Genomic DNA, 22,938 nt, shown 5'->3' with positions numbered 1-22,938 from the left:
CAGTACCAGAGGCCGTGTGCCCCTTGGAGTCACAGGGATGGGGAGGAGGCGGCGGCGGCTGCAGTCCTCCTGTCTGTGGACTCTTAGAGGAAGCCAGTGAGCCTCTGGGTGAATGGCATGATGGGCTAGATGGGCCTTCTTTCTTGGATCTAACATGACCTTTCTTACATTCTTAAGAATTTGAGCCTCTTGTTCCCAGCCCTCAGCTGACTTGTAGGACCATATCTGCATCTGGAAAGCCCCAGGGAGTTGGGAGCAGAGGAGCATAAGAACATAAGAGAAGCCGTGTTGGATCAGGCCAGTGGCCCATCTAGTCCAACACTCTGTGTCACATAAGAACATAAGAGAAGCCATGTTGGATCAGGCCAGTGGCCCATCCAGTCCAACACTCTGTGTCACATAAGAACATAAGAGAAGCCATGTTGGATCAGGCCAGTGGCCCCTCCAGTCCATAAGAACATAAGAACATAAGAGAAGCCATGTTGGATCAGGCCAACGGCCCATCAAGTCCAACACTCTGTGTCACACAGTGGCAAAAAATGTTATATACACACATACACTGTGGCTAATAGCCACTGATGGACCTGTGCTCCATACACTGTGGCTAATAGCCACTGATGGACCTGTGCTCCATACACTGTGGCTAATAGCCACTGATGGACCTGTGCTCCATATTTTTATCTAAACCCCTCTTGAAGGTGGCTATACTTGTGGCCGCCACCACCTCCTGTGGCAGTGAATTCCACATGTTAATCACCCTTTGGGTGAAGAAGTACTTCCTTTTATCCGTCTTAATCCGTCCAACACTCTGTGTCACATAAGAACATAAGAGAAGCCATGTTGGATCAGGCCAGTGGCCCCTCCAGTCCAACATTCTGTGTCACATAAGAACATAAGAGAAGCCATGTTGGATCAGGCCAGTGGCCCCTCAAGTCCAACACTCTGTGTCACATAAGAACATAAGAGAAGCCATGTTGGATCAGGCCAGTGGCCCCTCCAGTCCAACACTCTGTGTCACATAAGAACATAAGAGAAGCCATGTTGGATCAGGCCAGTGGCCCCTCCAGTCCAACACTCTGAGTCACATAAGAACATAAGAGAAGCCATGTTGCATCAGGCCAGTGGCCCATCCAGTTCAACACTCTGTGTCACATAAGAACATAAGAGAAGCCATGTTGGATCAGGCCAGTGGCCCATCTAGTCCAACACTCTGTGTCACATAAGAGAAGCCATGTTGGATCAGGCCAGTGGCCCCTCCAGTCCAACACTCTGTGTCACATAAGAACATAAGAGAAGCCCTGTTGCATCAGGCCAGTGGCCCATCCAGTCCAACACTCTGTGTCACATAAGAACATAAGAGAAGCCCTGTTGGATCAGGCCAGTGGCCCCTCCAGTCCAACACTCTGTGTCACATAAGAACATAAGAGAAGCCCTGTTGCATCAGGCCAGTGGCCCATCCAGTCCAACACTGTGTCACATAAGAACATAAGAGAAGCCCTGTTGCATCAGGCCAGTGGCCCATCCAGTCCAACACTCTGTGTCACATAAGAGAAGCCATGTTGGATCAGGCCAGTGGCCCATCCAGTCCAACACTCTGTGTCACCCAGTGCCCCCCCCCCCCAAAAAAGTGCCATCAGAAGGTTCACAAGTGGGTCTAGAAGCCTTTCCACTTTGCCCCCCCTCCCAGCACCAAGAATAAAGAGCATCACTGCCCCAGACAGTTCCAACAATACACTGTGGCTAATAACCACTGATGGACCTCTGCTCCATATTTTTATCCAATCCCCTCTTAAAGCTGGCTATGCTTGCAGCTGCCACCACCTCATGTGGCAGTGAATTCCACATGTTAATCACCCTTTGGGTGAAGAAGGACTTCCTTTTATCTGTTTTAACCTGACTGCTCAGAAATTTCATTGAATGCCCACGAGTTCTTGTATTGTGAGAAAGGGAGAAAAAGTACTTCTTTCTCTACTTTCTCCATCCCATGCATAATCTTGTAAACCTCTCTCTTGTCAACCCGCAGTCGACGTTTCTCCAAGCTAAAGAGCCCCAAGCGTTTTAACCTTTCTTCGTAGGGAAAGTGTTCCAAACCTTTAATCATTCTAGTTGCCCTTATCTGCACTTTTTCCAATGCTATAATCTTTTTGAGGTGCGGTGACCAGAATTGTACACAGTATTCCAAATGAGACCACACCATTGATTTATACAGGGGCATTATGATACTGGCTGATTTGTTTTCAATTTCCTTCCTAATAATTCTCAGCATGGCGTTGGCCTTTTTTATTGCAATCGCACACAGTCGTGACATTTTCAGTGAGTTATCTACCACAACACCAAGATCTCTCTCTTGGTCAGTCTCTGCCAGTTCACACTCCATCAACTTGTATTTGTAGCTGAGATTCTTGGCCCCAATGTGCATTACTTTGCACTTGGCCTCATTGAACCTCATCTGCCATGTTGACGCCCACTCACCCAGCCTCAACAGATCCCTTTGGAGTGCCTCACAATCCTCTCTGGTTCTCACCACCCGGAACAATTTAGTGTCATCTGCAGACTTGGCCACTTCACTGCTTACTGTCAACTTCAAATCATTTATGAACAAGTTAAAGAGCATGGGACCCAGTACTGAGCCCTGCAGCACCCCACTGCTTACCATCTTCCACTGCGAAGATTGCCCATTTATACTCACTCTCTGCTTCCTATCAATAAGCCATTTTTGATCCACTTGTCCTTTTACTCCATGATTCTCGAGCTTACTAAGGAGCCTTTGATGAGGAACTTTATCAAAAGCTTTCTGGAAGTCAAGGTAAACAACATCTATCGGGTCTCCTTTGTCCACATGTTTGTTCACCCCCTCAAAGAAATGTAACAGGTTAGTGAGGCAAGATCTTCCCTTGCAGAACCCATGCTGAGTCTTCCTCAATAACCCGTGTTCATCAATGTGCCTACTCATTCTGTCCTTGATAATGCTTTCTACCAACTTTCCCGGTATTGAAGTCAGACTGACCGGCCTGTAATTTCCCGGATCTCCTCTGCAACCCTTTTTAAGGATGGGGGTGACATTTGCTACCTTCCAGTCCTCAGGAACAGAGGCAGATTTCAATGAAAGATTACATATTTTTGTCAGGAGATCCACAAGTTCACCTTTGAGTTCTTTCAGAACCCTTGGATGTATGCCATCCGGACCTGGTGACTTATTAGTTTTTAATTTGTCTATCAGTTGTAGGACCTCCTCATTTGTCACCTCAATCTGACTCAGGTCTTTCAACACCCCTTCCAAAATTAGTGGTTCTGGAGCAGGTAAACACTTCTCGTCTTCCACAGTGAAGACAGAGGCAAAAAATGCATTCAGCTTCTCAACCATTTCCCTATCCTCCTTCAGTAATCCTTTTACCCCTTGGTCATCCAAGGGCCCCACTGCCTCCCTGGCTGGTTTCCTGCTTCTAATATATTTGAAGAAATGTTTATTGTTGGTCTTTATGTTTTTTTGCAATATGCTCCTTGTAGTCCCTTTTTGCCTGCCTGATCACAGTCTTGCATTTGATTTGCCACAGCTTGTGTTCCCTTTTATTAATCTCACTTGGACTAGCTTTCCACCACTTAAAGGAGTCCTTCTTACCTTTTACAGCTTCCATTACTTTGTTTGTTAACCATGCAGGCCTTTTCTTATACCTGTTTGTACCTTTCCTAACTTGTGGTATATATTTTATCTGAGCTTCTAGGATTGTAGTTTTAAATAGCCTCCAAGCTTCCCCAAGGGTTTTGACTGTATTTACCTTTCCTTTCAGTTTCCTCTTCACATGCCTCCTCATCTCAAAGAATTTACCCCTTTTAAAGTTAGTGGTTGTGCTGATCTTTTGGGGAAACTCCATATTTATACAAATGGTGAAATCAATAACGTTATGGTCACTGCTCCCAAGCGGTGCAATCACTTTTACATCTCTCACCAAGTCTTGGGCATTACTTACGACCAAGTCCAGGATTGCCCCACCCCCGGTAGGTTCTGTGACCATCTGCTCCATAGCATAGTCATTGAGAGCGTCTAGAAACTCAGTCTCTTTCTCTTGACCTGAACACATATTGACCCAATCAATCTGCGGGTAGTTAAAATCACCTATTACGACACAGTTTTTACATTTAGCCATTATCTTTAATCCTTCCATCATATTGTAATAATCCTCTATCTTTTGATTTGGTGGGCGATAACGGAATCCCATAGTTAAATTTCCTTTTGGGCCCTCTATTTTGACCCAAAACATTTCTAGAAGGGAATCTAATTCTTTGACCTCAGTTTTACTGGACTGTATACCCTTTCTGACTTACAGAACCACCCCACCTCCAACCCTTCCCTCCCTATCCTTCCGGTATAACTTATATCCAGGAATCACTGTGTCCCACTGATTCTCCTCATTCTACCAAGTTTTTGAAATTCCCACAATGTCTATGTTTCCCCCCAACACTAAACATTTCAACTCACCAATTTTACTTTGAAGACTTCTAGCATTTGTATACAAACATCTATAATTTCCCAGGCAAGTTATGCCTGCAACCTTCCTCCTGCTGCCTCGAGACTTTGGCAGACAGTTCTTACTTTGTCACCATCTCAGTGGACAACTCTGATCCATTACCCGGTAGAAAAGTAACAGCTAACCCTTCATCTCTTTGAGATGAGTCCTCCTGAACCAGAGACATTTCATCTCCTGTCGGCTTTCCCCCAAGATTTAGTTTAAAAGCTGCTCTGCCACATTTTTGATTTTAAGTGTCAGCAGCCTGGTTCCATCTGGGGACAAGTGGAGACCATCTCTTTGTACAGCTCCCGCTTGTTCCAGAAAGCAACCCAGTGCCTAACAAATGTAAACCCTTCCTCCCTACACCATCATCTCATCCACACATTGAGACTCCTAATTTGTGCCTGTCTCTCCAGCCCTGCACGTGGAACAGGTAGCACTTCTGAGAAGGCTACCTTGGAGGTCCTGGCCTTAAGTCTCCCGCCTAGCAGCCTAAATTTTTCCTCCAGGACCTCACGACTGCATTTCCCCACATCGTTGGTGCCAATATGCACCACGACCACTGGCTCCTCCCCAGCACTGTCTATCAGCCTATCTACAACACGCATAATGGCCGCTACCTTCACACCAGGCAGGCAAGTCACCATACGGTCAGTACACGGTTTTGCCACGCAGCTGTCTATTTGCCTAAGGATTGAATCACCAACTACCAAGACTCCCCCCTCTCTTCCTGCCCAGGGATGGTTCCTTGGCGCGAAAGGATTCCCGCTCACCAACTGAAGAAGAGGTCCCTTCTGAGGGCACATTCCCCTTGTCCTCAGCACGGTGCCCTGTTCCCTCTTTACCCTCACGCTCTCTGGCAGCAACGAGGCTGCCATGTTCAGAGTGGGGCTCATCTAACACGTCCCCGAGAGTCTTCTCCGAGTGCCTAACTACTCATTCCCTGAGGACCAAGAGCTCTTTGCATCGAGCACACACCCAAGACTTCTGTCCTGTGGGCAGACAGTCATACATGTGACACTCAGTGCAAAACACTAGAAGACCCCCAGCCCCCTGCTGGCATTCTACCTTCATTATAGCTTTTTTCAAAAATATAGAGTCCCCTTTTAAATCCTGTTTGTTTATGTGGCTCTCCTTCTGGAGGGTCTACTTACCTTATTGGAGATGGTGTGAAATGTCATGCCAGGAGTCAAAATGCCAGCCTGAATCTTCTTGTCGCTGTTTTCTCTCCATCCCTCTAGGTGTCTCTCAGAGGATGTTTGGAACGTATTTCCGGGTCGGCTTCTACGGCTCCAAGTTTGGGGACCTTGAGGAGCAGGAGTTTGTGTACAAGGAACCGTCCATCACCAAGTTAGCGGAGATCTCTCACCGACTGGAGGTGACTTGTCATCTGTGGCGGAACCGGCCCGAGTCTGCCTTCAGACCCGATCCCGTCAGCTCCCTATTGAGTCGCCAACTCCTGGAGGGAGCTATTTCTCCTCCTGCCCCTTGGGCTCGCTGCCACCACCTGCTCAGTCCCGGGGTTCAGATTGAGAGGAACAGGACTCCCAATCCCCCTCTCCAGCTGTGAGGCTAGGCCTCCAGGTCCTCTGCCACCCTGCACTTGGGTTTCACAGAGACCTCAGCGCGTCTTTGGGGCACCCCTGGAGGATTGGCACCTTATCCAACTGCATGCCTTCCCCCTTCCCTGGGGCCCCCTTCTCAACACAGCGTGGTCTAAAGCGGTCTGGGGATCTATGTGGTACAGAGATTGACTGCCAGTATTTCAAACAGAAAAAACATTTATTTAAAAGAGAAACAGATAGGAAAAGAAAAACAAAACAAAAACAGTTGCATTTAAAAAGTTAGCACAGCACAGCACACGCACAGCAAACAGCCTGACAAACAAAATGTGTTATAAACGCGTCCTGCTGGCCCTGATCTAAACTTGCCCTGTCTTGTGAATTACTTACTTTGTCTTACTGCCTGGAGGCCTCATTCTCTTTTGAATAGGCCGCATGCACAGGCAGGAGCTCTCCCACTGGCAACCTCTTCCTTCGAGCTGCAGCTGAGAACTGAACTCTCTTCCTGCCTAACACATGGCAAGAACAAAAGCACTTCCTGCCTCTCTAGGAGATTTTCCCCCTAGCGTTGTTGGTTTGGTTCTGGAAGGGAGGGGGGGGAGTGAGGGGAAGGCTACAAAGCCTGCTGAGGGATTTACTGACCCCTGCCAAATGAAGCATCACCACTGACTAAAATGGCGTTTCTCCACATCCTCCAACACATAGAAGGCATCACGTGCGGGGAAGATGGGGGATCACAAGAGATTAGGCAAAGGGCAGGCCAAGCATCAAGACCTGGTGGATGAGAATCCCTTGTCAGTTGTCGTTCTGAGAATTTGAGCCCTGACCCAAAGCTTGGGAACTGCTAGTATAAAGGGAAAGGTTCTGGCATCCTTTTATTAACAAGGGCCATCTTCTGCATAGAGCTGTACAGGTCCTCAGGACTTCCCCCTCCATTGACTCTGGGACTTCATAGGAGCTGCAGAGAGTTTCCTTTGGCCTCTGACTTCCCAACAGTCAGAGCGGTTCCTCCTCAGTGGAACAGGCTTCCTCCTTGGGAGGTGGTGGGCTCTTCTTCCTCAGAGGTTTTTAAGCAGAGGCTAGATGGCCATCTGACAGCAATGACGATCCTGTGAATTTAGGGGGAGGTGTTTGTGAGTTTGGAGCGGTTCCTCAGTGGAACAGGCTTCCTCCTTGGGAGGTGGTGGGCTCTCCTTCCTTGGAGGTTTTTAAGCAGAGGCTAGATGGCCATCTGACAGCAATGAAGGTCCTGTGAATTTAGGGGGAGGGGTTTGTGAGTTTCCTGCATTGAGTTTGTGAGTTTCCTGCATCATGAAGGACTAGATGACCCTGGAGGTCCCTTCCAACTCTAGGATTCTATGATTCCTGACCGTTAGAGCAGTTCCTCAGTGGAAGAGGCTTCCTCCTTGGGAGGTGGTGGGTTCTCCTTCCTTGGAGGTATTTAAACAGAGGCTAGATGGCCATCTGACAGCAATGAAGATCCTGTGAATTTAGGGGGAGGTGTTTGTGAGTTTAGAGTGGTTCCTCAGTGGAACAGGCTTCCTCCTCGGGAGGTGGTGGGCTCTCCTTCCTTGGAGGTTTTTAAGCAGAGGCTAGATGGCCATCTGACAGCAATGCTGACTCTGTGAATTACTAATAGAATTAAACCGCTAGGCTGTCACAAACACAAATCACTAATGATGTCACCAACAATATCATATACCAAAATGTGCTTTTATCTTATACTTCGTATCATAAGTCCATAAAAATGCTTCAGATCATAAGTCACAAATAAGTCCTTAAAGCCCATACATTTTTTTCAATTATGCAACCACTGATTAATTCATATGCAATGATCCTAGTAGAAGAATATCTTCGTACTCCAGTTGTATGTCCTCTGGTCAAACTCCTTCAAAAATCATAATCCATGCTTTCCAGTTGCCATAAGGCAGGCACCCAAGAGATCTTCTAGTCCTGGCCAATGAATCCATCGCCCTGTGGTCTGTTTCCCATTACTTTTTCCAGGATGGAACATTGAACCTGCTGAAGTGATCAATTTTCACTCATCATTGGTTGAAAATGCAGTTGCAACAATAGTTAGTTTTCTCCAGAGTAGTTTGGCCAGGGGTCTTGGAGGGATTTTTAGGGGGGCGTGGAGGTCATTTTTAGGGGGTCAGTAGGTGTGGGGGGGAGGTATTTGTGAATTTCCTGCATTGTGCAGAGGGATGGACTAGATGACCCTTCCAACTCTATGATTTCATGAGGTATTGCCTGTCCATTTTGCCTTGCCCTGAGGAACGGTGTCTTTCTGCACAGGAGTTCTATGCCGAGCGTTTTGGGGATGAAGTGGTCGAAATCATCAAAGACTCTAACCCTGTGCACAAGAACAAGCTAGATCCAAACAAGGTAACCTTCTCCTCACTCGTGGCGAGCCAGGCGCGACCAGCCAAGGTGCCAAGTCAACCTGTACAGAGTGGGAAGATCTAAGGAAAGGAGCCAGCTGCTTCCAGCGGCCTCATGACATCACCAGGAGGGATACACTGGGTGGAGTTGGAGGGGGTAGAGTCTTTACGATTGGCCCTCCACTACATTCTGACTGACAGCTGAATAGCCACACCCCTTTCCTCTGAGCCACACCCCACGATGGTGAGGAGCTTCTGGTTCTTATTTTCCCCTCCGCTTGTCCATTGGCAGCTGGAGTGAGAGAGGGCCACAGAAGCAAGTGAAAGTTGGGGGCACTGAGCTACAAGCGTCCAGTAGGGTTGTAAGAAGTTTACATCTGAGTGGCTTCATTCCCTTCCTCTGCCCTGGAACCTAGCTTAAATGTAGGATGGGCAACAGGTGCTCTTTCCCCACAGTTGCTTCCCCAGCATTTTGCTACTTCAGCTCTGGATCCAGCCATGGTGGCAAGCAGACCCCCAGAGGGGGTGGGCAAGGTTCCCCGGGCTCTCTCCTGGCCAGCGTTCCCTCTAAGCTGAGTGAGTGTGAGCCAGCTCACAGGTTTTTAGCCTCCAGCTCACACACTTTTGTCTTAGCTCAGGAAGGATGGCCCCAGAGCACACTCATGGATGCAGCAGCTTACCACTTGAATGCCAGTAGCTCTTGAAGCAGAATTTCTGCTCACAAGTCTCCATAGCTGAGAGGGAAGATTGCTCCTGACCTCTCCTCCTGGTGTGATCTGCCCAACCCCAGGCATATATCCAGCTAACCTATGTGGAGCCATTCTTTGACACGTATGAGCTGAAGGACCGCATCACGTATTTTGACAAGAACTACAACCTGCGCACCTTCATGTTCTGCACTCCCTTCACGCTGGATGGCCGAGCGCACGGGGACCTCCACGAACAGTTCAAGCGCAAGACCCTGCTCACCACCTCCCATGCCTTTCCCTACATCAGAACCCGCATCAATGTCATCCGCAAGGAGGAGGTACTCCGGGGTGGGTGGGGGTCGCATGCCCCTGCCGTGTGGGGAAGGGGGGCCACTCAGAAACTGGGGAGCGGCTGGAGAACATTCCCACTGGTCAGGGGGTGGAGCAGAAAGCAGGGGGGAGAGAAGGCAACCGTGTCTGGCAGCAGTCTGGCCCATGGCTGGCAAAACCAGAAATGACTGGCCAAAGCAGAAAAAAATTCAGAATGTGTTTTTTTGAAATAAGCCATCATTCAAATGTATTCAGTTGGATAATTTATAAAATAAGCATTGGTATTATTGAGAGCTCCTGTAAACTTTTCTGTTTATGGCATTATAGTCCTCTGAAACGGAACAAGATCTCCATAGCTGGAAGGAGAGGGGGGGCTACAGATTTTAGCCCCATGTGGTGGCCTTGCCCTGCAATTAACTCCCTTTGGCCAAAAAGTCACATCAGGGATGACGTGCACAGCTCCATTCGCTCCAAAGGTTGAATGAATGATGTAGTTCCTTTGGTCAGTAGAAATATGGTTTGTGGTTTATTGACAGCTGCCAAATAGTTAATAGCTAAGCACAGGGAGAGTTTTAGAAAGCTTAATATTATAATGAGGTGTCTGATAAAACGGACTGACCAAATGAAGTTGGGAGACAAAAACAATATTTCTCCCTCCCCTTAAGTGCTGGAAGCCCTTTTTATATTTTTATAATAAAAAACTGGGCTTATATATTAATTTCTTCTTTGATTTTAACGTGTAATATGTAATAGACATATAATAAGTGTAGATGTAATATATAGGTATAGTTCTAATGAGTGAATGGAATGGCAACATTCTTTTGTCATCAGTGTATCAAATGTAATGATGATGATGATATAAAAAGGCTAATTCACATAAGGCACAGGGCAGCTGTTTTTGATGCCGCCGTTGAGCTGCGCCTGCCGTGGGAGCAGCCAAGGTCTCTGCTGGCTGTTTTGCTTCAGGGTCTCTGCTGATTGTTGGGCTTCAGGGTCTCTGCTGACTGTTGGGCTTCAGGGTCTCTGCTGACTGTTGGGCTTCAGGGTCTCTGCTGACTGTTGGGCTTCTGGTTTTGGCAGATTATTCTGATACCAATTGAGGTGGCCATTGAGGACATGCAGAAGAAGACGCAGGAACTGTCCTTTGCCACCCACCAGGACCCGGCTGATGCCAAGATGTTGCAGATGGTGCTGCAGGGATGCGTGGGCACCACAGTCAACCAGGTACTGGGGGAGTGGAAAGAAGTGACCCCCTTGCTGACGTTGGAAGGATGGCAGAGCACGGAGATTTTTCTTCCCTTCCTGTGCACTCAGAGCATAAGAGCTGAGCCTTGCTACCCAGCAAGGAACTGAAGCTAAAACATCCCCATTTATCTTGCGTGCTGCATGGCTTTTAAAAATGCCACACTGTAGAGTTGGTAACAACCCTTCGGATTGCCCTGTTTCTTTTGTTACCTGCATGTAAATGCGCGAGTCCAGAAGACTGCAGCAGAGCGGCTCAGCCTTCTTTCCCCCCCTCAAATCTCCCACTCCCTGGGTCTCCTCAGGTGTAGGAAGGGCGTAATGCCTCAGGGAAGATGCATCCCTATAGCTGAGGAGGGCCCCGTGAAAGAAGTAGGGTGCTGCCAGGGCTGTCGCGGGCCTCCCCTGGTGCTTCAGAGGCCACTGGGCACTCCCTGCCTGCGAGGCCACCCCGCTGGAGGACACAAATCTGTCACCAGTTCCTGAGCCATTCGCAGCCCTCAAGGGAGAGAAGTTCTGCCTTTGGGCAAAGAAGGATCAGCAAAGGGCAACTTGTGGGAACTGCAGAGGCAGCATCTCGAGGGTGGGGTGAGAACAGAGACTCATCCTGGCAGCAGCAGCAGCATCCGGGGGCTGAACTGGGGAAGCCTCCTCATTCCCACGGCAGGTGATGTGGGGCTGGCCAGACCATGCGGGAGCCCTGGGAAACGTGCTGGTGCTTGGTCCGCACAGTGAGTGCTGAGGCCAAAGGAGTGCTGGGCACCACCCAGCAAAACCACCAGTCCTTGGCAGCGGGCACACGGGCAGAAAGACGCTGGGTGGTGTGGTGGCTAGAATGTCTGATTAGGAACGGGGAGACCCAGATTCAAATCTCTGCTCCACCAGGGAAGCTGGATGGGCGCCCAGTTCCCACACGCTCAGCCCCACCTACCTCCCAGGGCTGCGTGGATGCCCGCTCTGCTCTGCCCAGGAAGCTCCCTGTGGAGGGGGGCAAAGTCCAGGAGCCCTCCAAGACTAGCAGGGAGGAGTCCCTGCTCACCTCCTCGGAGGCCTGAAGCTCCTCCCCTGCCCTAAGTGTTGTTAGTCTCATGGAGGAGCTGCGGACTCTGGCTCTTCTCTGCTGGGTGAAGATCTCGGACTCCCAGCCAAACTCACCCCACGGGGCTGTTCTGAGGGTAAAACAGAGGCAACCACGTAAGCCAGTCTGGACCCACACAGGGGAGAAAGATCCAGGGGGGCAGCCGTCTTGGTCTGAAGCAGCAGAACAAAGCAGGAGTCCAGTAGCACCTCTAAGACCAACAAACCTTTATTCAGAACGTAAGCTTTCCTGTGCATGCACACTTCTTCAGACAAGGAATGGGGTACAGTGAGCAGAGCTACATAGAGCTGGTGGGGTTTAGAATGCAAAGTGGTACAAAGTTAAAACCCAATAGCAGAAGAGTAAAATTAACAAATTCAGAAAACCTTTGATGTGGGTTGCACCAGCGTGGGAAACCAATAAAACAGTCACATGTCAGAATGCGAGAATGCCTGTTAATTATTCTTTTGCTGGGTCAAAATGAGGGCATTTCTTTCCCGGAAGATTTTCCTGTCCCGCTAATTTACCTTTTAACATGTAACATAAATATATACCTCATTCTAGTTTGCCGTTAGAAAAAAAATCCATTAAAATATAATGGGAGGGGGGTTTAGTGGAATAAATCTTGTCCTGTCTGTGCTTCGGCTTTGAAAGACAGACTGTCTGGGTTGCTCTCGGCTGCTCTGAGCTGATGCTCTTCGGCAGACCTGAGAAGGGCCTTTTCTCTCCTACGTGGGAAGGAGAACTGTTGAGTGGCCCCAAACAGCCTGTAGGGGGTGGCAGAGGCTGCTGGGCTGGCAGTCCTGTGGCCCAAGAAGCTGGGCCTTGCATGGACACAGTGGCTCATAGAATGTGCTGTGCCCGGACTCCTGAGCCCAGCTGGGCTCTCTCTCTCCCCATCTTTGCCGCAGGGGCCTCTGGAAGTGGCACAGGTCTTTCTGGCTGAGATCCCCGACGACCCCAAGCTCTACCGGCACCACAACAAGCTCCGGCTTTGCTTCAAGGACTTCGCCAAAAGGTACTCCTGCACACGCCCACTAAGCCCCCTCTCCTCCACCACCGGGGGGGGGGCCCCAGGCACAAAACAGGCGTGCCTCGAGTGCCATTTTGGGGCAGAGAACGTGGCTCGGATGTTTCAGTGCTTTTAATGAAACAGACCATTTTCCTGAAAGCTCATTGTTCATTTGTGGCTGTGGCTGTGAAGTGCCCCCCCCCCCGTGCTAATTCATGTCCTCCAAACACCTTGGGGAGCAGCCTGAGGAGGGCCCCCTCGTGGCTTCGCTGATGGAGACCCTCCCTCTCACGCTGGGCCTGCCTCTGGTCTTGGCCAGGGAGTCTTGTCTTCTCATCACGTGGCCGAAGTGGGAGAGCCTCCGCTTGGTCCGTTTCGCTTCTCGGGGGGGGGGTCAGGCTTGGCTTGAGCTGGGAGCCCTTGGTGGGTCTGCCAGTGGCCACTGTCCCCCGCCCCTCCCCCCCCAGCATGCCAGACTCCTGCAGCTTCTTGGGCTTCAGTGCTTTGAGTGAGCCTGGCTGGTCATTCCCCTCCAGGCCTCTGTGGCAGGACTGCCCCTTTGCCCCCCCTCGTCTTTCCTGGCTGAAGGCAACCATCTGACCCGCCTCCTGTGTCCAGCTGGCGGCTTCCACCAGGGCAGGGCAGGGCAGGCTTTCTTGGATTCATCAGGACAACAAAATGGAGGCATGAGGGTCCTGGCAAGGTGGTCCAAGAAGAGGCCTGGCCCCCTCTATCCAAAGGGACTGCTTCATCAGGGGGGGCTTTTTCAGCAAGAGACTTTTGGCCGTTCTGCCCACAATTCCAGGCAGTGAGCCTGAAAAGAGGTGAGAACGTTCCCCCCATCCAGTCTCATCAGCAGCGTCTTTTCTGCTACTCCTTTTAGGTGCGAAGACGCCCTCCGCAAGAACAAGACCCTGATTGGGCCAGACCAGCGGGACTATCACCGAGAGCTGGAGAGGAACTACCAGCGCCTGAAGGAAGCCCTGCACCCCCTCCTCAACCGCAGAATCCCTCAGCTCTACACCCCCATTGCCCCCGACTCCATGCACAGGTGAGGCTCCTCTCGTGGCCATTTTGCTGCCATGGAGAGGTTCCGGAACTCTGTTCCGCCACGTTACGCCAGAAAAAAATGTTTGCTACCCGTCTAAGTGAGTTAGTCAAGGTTGATGTAGGACCAGCTTGTTTATGCTGATCGTGCAAGAGAGCCAGTTTGGTGTAGTGGTTAAGTGTGCAGACTCTTATCTGGGAGAACCGGGTTTGATTCCCCACTCCTCCACTTGCAGCTGCTGGAATGGCCTTGCATCAGCCATAGCTCTCTTATCTGGGAGAACCAGGTTGGATTCCCCACTCCTCCACCTGCACCTGCTGGAATGGCTTTGGGTCAGCCAGAGAACTCTTATCTGGGAGAACCGGGATAGATTCCCCACTCCTCCACTTGCACATGCTGGAATGGCCTTGAGTCAGCCATAGTTCTCTTATCTGGGAGAACCGGGTTTGATTCCCCACTCCTCCACTTGCAGCTGCTGGAATGGCCTTGGATCAGCCGTAGCTCTCTTATCTGGGAGAACCGGGTTTGATTCCCCACTCCTCCACTTGCAGCTGCTGGAATGGCCTTGGGTCAGCCAGAGCTCTCTTATCTGGGAGAACGGGGTTTGATTCCCCACACTTCCACTTGCAGCTGCTGGAATGGCCTTGGGTCAGCCAGAGTTCTCATCTGGGAGAACCAGGTTTGATTCCCCACTCCAACACTTGCAGCTGCTGGAATGGCCTTGGGTCATCCAGAGCTCTCTTATCTGGGAGAACCGGGTTTGATTCCCCACTCCTCCACTTGCAGCTGCTGGAATGGCCTTGGGTCAGCCAGAGCTCTCTTATCTGGGAGAACCGGGTTTGATTCCCCACTCCTCCACATGCAGCTGCTTGAATGGCCTTGGGTCAGCCAGAGTTCTCTCATCTGGGAGAACCGGGTTTGATTCCCCACTCCTCCACTTGCAGCTGCTGGAATGGCCTTGGGTCATCCAGAGCTCTCTTATCTGGGAGAACCGGGTTTGATTCCCCACTCCTCCACTTGCAGCTGCTGGAATGGCCTTGGGTCAGCCATAGCTCTCTTATCTGGGAGAACCGGGTTTGATTCCCCACTCCTCCACTTGCAGCTGCTGGAATGGCCTTGGGTCAGCCATTGCTCTGGCAGAGGTTGTCCTTGAAAGGGCAGGCTGTGAGAGCCCTCTCCAGCCCCACCCACCTCACAGGGTGTCTGTTGTGGGGGAGGAAGGTAAAGGAGATTGTGAGCCACTCTGAGACTCTTCGGAGTGCAGGGCAGGATATAAATCCAATATCTGCTTCTTCATCATCAGTAATGGCTCAAAGAGAATTTGTGAACAAATTTAGAACAAACCAAGCTGGAGACTGAAGAGCTATCTAATAAAATTGGAACAGGTAAAAAAAAAGAATTCAAACCTTTATTTGAGATTAATGAAACTCCAGAAGTAGAATTTCCAGTTGTATGGGAGGCCAATTTAGTACAGTGGCTAAGTGTGCAGATTCTTAACTGGGAGAACTGGGTTTGATTGCCCACTCCTCCATTTGCAGCTGCTGGAATGACCTTGGGTCAGCCAGAGCTCTCAGAGGAGTTGTCCTTGAAAGAGCAGCTTCTGGGAGTGCTCTCTCAGCCCTACCTACCTCGGTGTCTGTTGGGGGCAGGGGAGGAAGAAGACTGCAGATTTATATGCTGCCCTTCTCTCTGAATCAGAGCAGCTTACAATTCCTATATCTTCTCCTCCCACAACAGACACCCTGATAGGTGGGTGGGGCTCTCACAGCAGCTGCCCTTTCAAGGACAACTCCTACTAGAGCTATGGCTGACCCAGGGCAATTCCAGCAGCTGCAAGTGGAGGAGTGAGGAATCAAACCCGGTTCTCCCAGATAAGAGTCCGCACACTTGACCACTACACCAAACTGGCTCTCTTTCTGGAAGAGAAAGGAGATTGTAAACTGCTCTGAGACTCTTTTGGATAATAAAGGGCAGGATATAAATCCAATCTCTTCTTCTCTTCTCTTTAAGGCATAAATTGGGGATGACATTTTTAAAACAAAAAGAGAAACGATAAGATTAGAAATGCCTGAGGATATTAAACATTGGGAAATACACCACAACATTAAACATCCGGTAGCTCGGAGAATGAAAGGAAATAGGCATCATTACAAGAGAAATTAAAGCTGTATGTTGCTTATTTTTCAGCAAAATCTTTGATGGACGCTTGACAGGTATTGTTTGAGATGTAAGAATGGGAGCCCCTTGGTTGGATTGCTTGCTTAGTAGACAAAAACACCTATCCTTATTAGAAATCACAAAGGTAAAGGAATTTATCCTTATAAAGAGATTACAGAGCAATTTAAATCTCTTTTTATGTTCAAGAGACTGAAATATCTGAACACTAACAAAAACATTTATGCTGCAGCTAAGTCAGGAACATTAAAAAAAAGTTAGATGCCTCAATTAGCTTGGATGGAGCTAAAAACACAACCTGTGCAATGAAAGTAGGGGAAGCTCTAGAGCCTGATGGGTTCTGTTCAGAATTCTGTTGTGAAGAAGGGTCTCCCTGCTTACTTAAACTTTTGTGAACAACTGATATCCAGGGTGCAGCCAGATAATGGGGAAGTTGCGAAGCCCAACAAAGATCCACAAACAATAGCTTCTTATCTCCCTAGACGACGGATACATTCAGATTACATTATTATTATTATTATTATATTTGTAGACAGGGCTTCGGGCAGTGATTATGGCTTAACTGGCTAGGGTGGATTCTATGTAATTATATAAAACGTGATCAAATGGGGACTTACAAAGAGTCAACGAATAGAAGTAGATGGCTGATTAGTATGATGGGTATAATCTGATGTCAGAAAAAAATTGTGACCTTTTATTTCATTGATGTAAAAAAGGTCTCTGATGGGGTTAATTGGCAGCTTCTCTTTGAAGAAGTTGTCTGTGGGTTTAAATTCCTGTGACTGATGTCTTTTCGTGTCCCTCCAAAGACTCGGGCTTGGGCGAGTGGCATTCTGCCTCATCAATTCCCCTTGAGGCAAGAGGGGACAAACCGCACCTTTGTTTCCTGTCCGTCATTCATGTCTGCCGTCCTCTGGCCAAGGGAACAGCCTGCTTTAAAGCCCCTCTGCTTTCCTTATTTCTCTTCCAGAAACTCTTTCAGCAGGCTGAGTATGCGGAAGGTGGAAGCCTAGAAAGGTGGAGGAACAGCCTCCCACCTGGAAGGAGCCGCTTGCTGGAGGGATCCGCTGCCCCTCCCCTGTGCCCACCCCTGCTCTCAGCTGGGAGGAGGACCTTGAGTTGGACCAGCCAGGTTTTCTCCAGGAAACAAAGGGAAAGAAAATATCTCTGCAACACGATGGTGGGAGTCAACTGGCTGAAGACTACTGAAAGCTTTTCAACGCGCTGCTTCTTGCCTAGCACACAGACCCCTCCCCTCCTCCTCTGTGACACCTGTCAATCTTCTTCCCTACTGAACTAGAGTGCTGCCTTGTATGCATGGTCCTTGGACTCTCCACCCCCACACTGAGCAGCCCAGTCTGGCAGCAAAGAAACACTCAGGGGTCATCTGGTCCAGCAGCCATCCCGCCCCACCAGAGAAAGGTGGAAAGACTCCGGGATCCCTGGCCTGGAGGGAAATCCATAACTGCCCCCCCCAAGTGGTGGTCAGCAGTATTATCCTGGGCAGACAAGGAAGCCAGCTCTCCCCTTCTGGCCTCCCTCCCTCCCTCGATCTGCCTAAACTCACAGTGAGTCCACATTGCTGTCAGGTGGCCGTAAATGAGCATATATATATGAACATATATGAAGCTGCCTTTTACTGAATCAGACCCCCCTCAGTCCACCAAAGTCAGTCTTGTCTACTCAGACTGGCAGAGGCTCTCCAGGGTCTCAAGCTGAGGTGTTTTACGCCTGCTTGCCTGGACCCTTTTTAGTTGGAGATGCCGGGGATTGAACTTGGGGCCTTCTGCTTCCCAAGCAGATGCTCTGCCACTGAGCCATCTAGCTTCTGCTTAGAAATCTCCAAGGAAGAAGAGCCCACCACCTTCTGAGGAGGAAGCCTGTTCCACCGAGGAACAGCTCTCACTGCCACGATGTTCTCCTCATGTTTCACCAAAGAGCTTTGGTCCTGGCTGCATTTGGAGGTCTGGCCATTGTGAAGCTGTGTGCTCTGCCTCCCAGCCAGGGTCAGACAAAGCACCGGCTTCCTCCTTTCTCTGCTTCTGCGGGTGACCCTCCCTTGGCTGCCAGCTGACTGGAACTCCCAGATGTCCTCGGAACAGCCAGAAGGGCTGGGTTAAGCTCTGGCCCCTGCTCCAGCTTGAGGCAGAAAAAGAGGGGAGCTGCATTCTCTCCCTGGCCTCGCAGGGTGGGCAGCCCTTGAGATAACAGCTGGGGTCCTGCCCTGACTTTGGGCAGAAAGTCAAGAGTCCTGATTCCTCAGATCTGCTGGGCCTCCTGATGGCCCCTGGGTTGTTTTGGCCCCTGTGTGACCCAGAGTGTTGGACTGGAGGGGCCACTGGCCTGATCCAGCATGGCTTCTCTTATGATCTTCTCTGCTGGTTTTCTGTCACTTGCAACCAGGACCACACCAATGGCCTTCTGCTAATTCCACTCTGAGTTCCACTGTTTCTCCAACTGAAGCACTGAACCAAAGACCCTCTTCTGCCTCTTGTGAAGTCCTCCCAAGGTGGGACCCAGCATGCAAACACAGCAGTGCCTTCCAAAGCAGTGAGAAGTGGGGGGCCCTGCCCACCTCCCTGCATCCAGACACAAAGGGCTGCCTCCACTGCACACAGCGCCACCTTCCCTCTCCCCGCCCCGAGGTGATGATGGAGAGGAAATCTGCTTCTGCAGCTAGAGCCAAATCCAGACTCACTCTGCTGCTGCTGCTCCACAGAGAGGAAGTCGAAGCCTGCAGTCGGGGCGGGGGGAGCAGATCCTCAGGGCGGGTGGGTGCATCCCACTCAGGTGTGGCAGGGGACACATCACAGTCCTTCCAAGGAGGCTGAGTGGAGGCTTGCTTGGCTGTGACGGTGGAGCTTTTCATCAGAAGGGGTGGGGTGGAGCAGTTCCCTTGACAGGCCTCAAGGGCTGACCGGGGAAGGAAGGACATCACTTCTGGGGGAACCGGGTTTGATTCCCCACTCCTTCACTTGCAGCTGCTGGAATGGCCTTGGGTCAGCCAGAGCTCTCTTATCTGGGAGAACCGGGTTTGATTCCCCACTCCTCCACTTGCAGCTGCTGGAATGGCCTTGGGTCAGCCAGAGCTCTCTTATCTGGGAGAACCGGGTTTGATTCCCCACCCCTCCACTTGCAGCTGCTGGAATGGCCTTAGCTCAGCCAGAGCTCTTTTATCTGGGAGAACCGGGTTTGATTCCCCCCTCCTCCACTTGCACCTGCTGGAATGGCCTTGGGTCAGCCAGAGCTCTCTTATCTGGGAGAACCGGGTTTGATTCCCCACTCCTCCACTTCCACCTGCTGGAATGGACTTGGGTCAGCCATAGCTCTCTTATCTGGGAGAACCGGGTTTGATTCCCCACTCCTCCACTTGCAGCTGCTGGAATGGCCTTGGGTCAGCCATAGCTCTGGCAGAGGTTGTTCTTGAAAGGGCAGCTGCTGTGAGAGTCCTCTCAGCCCCACCCACCTCACAGGGTGTCTGTTGTGGAAGGAACAGATATAGAAGATTGTAAGCCGCTCTGAGTCTCTGATTCAGAGAGAAGGGTGGGATAGAACTGGGTTTCATTCCCAACTCCTCCACTTGCAGCTTCTGGAATGGCTTTGGGTCAGCCACAGCTCTGGCAGGAGTTGTCCTTGAAAGGGCAGAGGACAGAGCCAGTTTTTTTTAAAAAATACAATACAGCTTTATTTAAAAAATCAACACCAATATATATATGTATTTATTTGTATACCAAACATTGGCAAATGTAAGAGTAAAGTACAGAGTACATTTCCAAAATCTCAAACAAAATGAATATTATCAATTCTGGTGACCATATAAATAGTGCTAGGTGCCCACATTAAAAAAAACCTCACACACACAAAACAAGAGACAAACAAACACAACTGAAAAAGAAAAAGAAAGGGGGGAAGGGGGTTAGGGAGAGAGGGGAATAGGAATGAAAGGACAGAGGAAATCAGTGCAATGCTAGTAGAGAAAGACAGTCCGTAGATGATATCAAACCACATTGAACTGGAGAGCCCAGATTCCAAGAAAGTAAAGGTTCCCACTTGCGGAGAAAAAAAGAATGGGCTTGAGGGGTGTCAGAAACAAGTTTATTGTCAGTTATTTTGTCTAGCAAGAAATATTCCCATAACTTTAACAGCCACGTTTTAATCAAAGGTGAATCAGGTGTCTTCCATTTAATTGCAATAGAATGCTTAGCTGCTGAAGACATAATCGAGAACACCTCCTTTTGAGGTTTACAGAGCCAGTTTGGTGTAGCAGTTAAGTGCACTGGGAGAACCGGGTTTCATTCCCCACTTGCACCTGCTGGAATGGCCTTGGGTCAGCCATAGCTCTCACAGAGCTGTCCTTGAAAGGGCAGTTGCTGTGAAAGCTCTCTCAGCCCCATTCATCTCACAGGGTGTCTGTTGTGGGGGAGGAAGGTAAAGGAGATTATGAGTCACTCTGAGACTATGATTCAGAGAGAAGTGCAGGGTATAAATCTGCAGTCTTCTTCAGTGCCTAGGGAGGAGAGGGATCAGTAGCAGGAACCCCAATTGGTGGGGGGGAGGGCTCCATGCGGGAAGAAAGAAGATGGGATCTAAATGTCATCAGTAAGTCATCCTAAGCAGAGTCCCAGAGCAGACAGAACTGTTACAGTTCTTTGAGAGGGTGAACAAGCATGTGGACAAAGGGAACCCAATAGATGTTGTTTACCTTGACTTCCAGAAAGCTTTTGATAAAGTTCCTCATCAAAGGCTCCTTAGAAAGCTCGAGAGTCATGGAGTAAAAGGACAGGTCCTCTTGTGGATCAAAAACTGGCTGAGTAATAGGAAGCAGAGAGTGAGTATAAATGGGCAGTCTTCGCAGTGGAGGACGGTAAGCAGTGGGGTGCCGCAGGGCTCGGTACTGGGTCCCATGCTCTTTAACTTGTTCATAAATGATTTGGAGTTGGGAGTGAGTAGTGAAGAGGCCAAGTTTGCAGATGACACTAAATTGTTCAGGGTGGCAGATGAGGTTCAATGTGGCCAAGTGCAAAGTAATGCACATTGGGGCCAAGAATCCCAGCTACAAATACAAGTTGATGGGGTGTGAACTGGCAGAGACTGACCAAGAGAGATCTTGGGGTCATGGTAGATAACTCACTGAAAATGTCAAGACAGTGTGCGTTTGCAATTAAAAAGGCCAACACCATGCTGGGAATTATTAGGAAGGGAATTGAAAACAAATCAGCCAGTATCATAATGCCCCTGTATAAATCGATGGTGCGGTCCACTGCCACAGGAGATGGTGGCGGCTACAAGCATAGCCAGCTTCAAGAGGGGGTTAGATAAAAATATGGAACAGAGGTCCATCAGTGGCTATTAGCCACAGTGTGTGTGTGTGTGTATTGGCCACTGTGTGACACAGAGTGTTGGACTGGAGGGGCCATTGGCCTGATCCAGCATGGCTTCTCTGATGTTCTTATGAGAGGAGGCTGTTCTTGTCTCAGCAACACGTGTGAGAGAGCCTGGCGGGGGGGGGGTGTTGGGGAAGGCCCAAGCGTGCCGGTGGGGAGGGGGCACCCAGCAGCCGCAAGCTGAACTGGGAGAGACGCCCAGAGGGAGCAGGAGCTCTGTAGGCCGAGTCTGCTGCTGTGAAGGAGTCCAGCCCGTGTCGGACGGACTCATGCCTGTTGTGCAGCAGCAGCAAAGGCTAAATCGAAGGGAGCAGCTTTGATTGTGCAGGCAGACCTGCAAAACGCTGTGAAGTCATACAGAGCCTCCCCCCTCCCCTTCCCCCCCTCTGGCCACCCTGCCCCTGCAGCTCTCCAGCTGTGATAGGAAACTGGGACACATTCAAGAGGTGGGAACTGGCCACATTCAAGGCCTTTCTCAGCACTCAGGTGGAAAATGTGGGCCAATGTTGTGTGGGGAGGAGGTGATGGGGGGGCTCTAGAAAGAGAGTAGGCTGTGCAGTGGATGAGCAGAGGGAGATCAGCGTGGAGCACCTGGGGCAGGGGCCTTCTGCGTTGGGGCTGGCCAGTGCTGAGGCTGAGGCTGAGTTTCAGGCCTGCTGAGAGCCCCTGGTCTGCCTGGGAGGGGCTCTTGTTGGCTGAGGTGAGGCACCTGCTGGAGCCGGACCATTGTCCAGAGTTGGGGGGGTGGGGGAGCTGCCTCTCCCAGCTCTCAGCAGAGGAATTCTCAGCAAGAAAGCAAAGGACCATTCTGGGACAGCAACTGATAATGGATGTTGGCAAATTCAGACAACAGTGCCAAAGATTTTTTTGTGTGTGGGAGGGGGTGTCAGCAAACACACTTCTGAGGATGGTCTGAATCCAAAGGAAATAGTGGCGGTGGGATCTGCTCACCGTTTTGTCTTTAAAGAGCTGTGGAGAAGCCCCAGCAGAAGGAATAGTCACCACCGTTCAGGCAGTCAGAATTATTTATTTGATCAGATTGTTCAACTGCCCTCCCTCAGCAAGCTAGACTCAGAGTGGTGCAGAACACGGGCAGAAAAGAATTCCCCACTCCTCCTCCACACACAGCTGCTGAGTGGCCTTGCGTCATTCAGTTCTCTCGGAGATGTTCTCGACAGAGTTCTCTCAGCCCCGCCTGCCTCACAGGGTGTCTGTTGTTTGTTGTTGTTCAGTCACACAGTTGAGTCCGACTCTTTGCGACCCCAAGGACAAAGTCACGCCAGGCCCTCCTGTCTTCCACCATCCTCCGAAGTCTGTGTTACATCAATAATGCTGTCCAGCCATCTCCTCTTGCCGCCCCCTTCTTCTTTGGCCTTCTGTCTTTCCCAGCATCAGGGTCTTCTCCAGTGAGGGCTCCCTTCTCATTTGGTGGCCAAAGGATTTGAGCTTCAGCTTCTGACCTTCCAGGGAACAGTCTGGGTTGATTTCCCTTAAGACTGACTGATTGGATCTTCTTGCAGTCCAAGGGA

The 22,938-nt window shown here is 50.1% G+C and overlaps 1 protein-coding gene across 1 annotated transcript in view; it reads left to right on the top strand.

Moving 5' to 3' along the window:
• The window catches only part of DOCK6 (dedicator of cytokinesis 6), an 89,947-nt gene extending 72,901 nt beyond the window's left edge, over positions 1–17,046 (top strand). Inside the window, exons 43-49 of the mRNA XM_060253224.1 lie at positions 5,761–5,886; positions 8,366–8,455; positions 9,242–9,478; positions 10,551–10,694; positions 12,702–12,808; positions 13,686–13,853; positions 16,996–17,046. Of these exons, the coding sequence (XP_060109207.1) occupies positions 5,761–5,886; positions 8,366–8,455; positions 9,242–9,478; positions 10,551–10,694; positions 12,702–12,808; positions 13,686–13,853; positions 16,996–17,038 (915 nt within the window). The 3' untranslated portion in view covers positions 17,039–17,046. The remainder of the gene's footprint in view (positions 1–5,760; positions 5,887–8,365; positions 8,456–9,241; positions 9,479–10,550; positions 10,695–12,701; positions 12,809–13,685; positions 13,854–16,995) is intronic.
• The last annotated feature ends 5,892 nt before the right edge of the window (positions 17,047–22,938 follow it).

Source organism: Heteronotia binoei, chromosome 13 (genome assembly GCF_032191835.1).
Source record: "Heteronotia binoei isolate CCM8104 ecotype False Entrance Well chromosome 13, APGP_CSIRO_Hbin_v1, whole genome shotgun sequence".
NCBI classification, from domain to species: domain Eukaryota; kingdom Metazoa; phylum Chordata; class Lepidosauria; order Squamata; family Gekkonidae; genus Heteronotia; species Heteronotia binoei.
The sequence above is the reverse complement of the archived record's forward strand: the minus strand, read 5'-3'. Positions and strand labels throughout refer to the sequence as shown.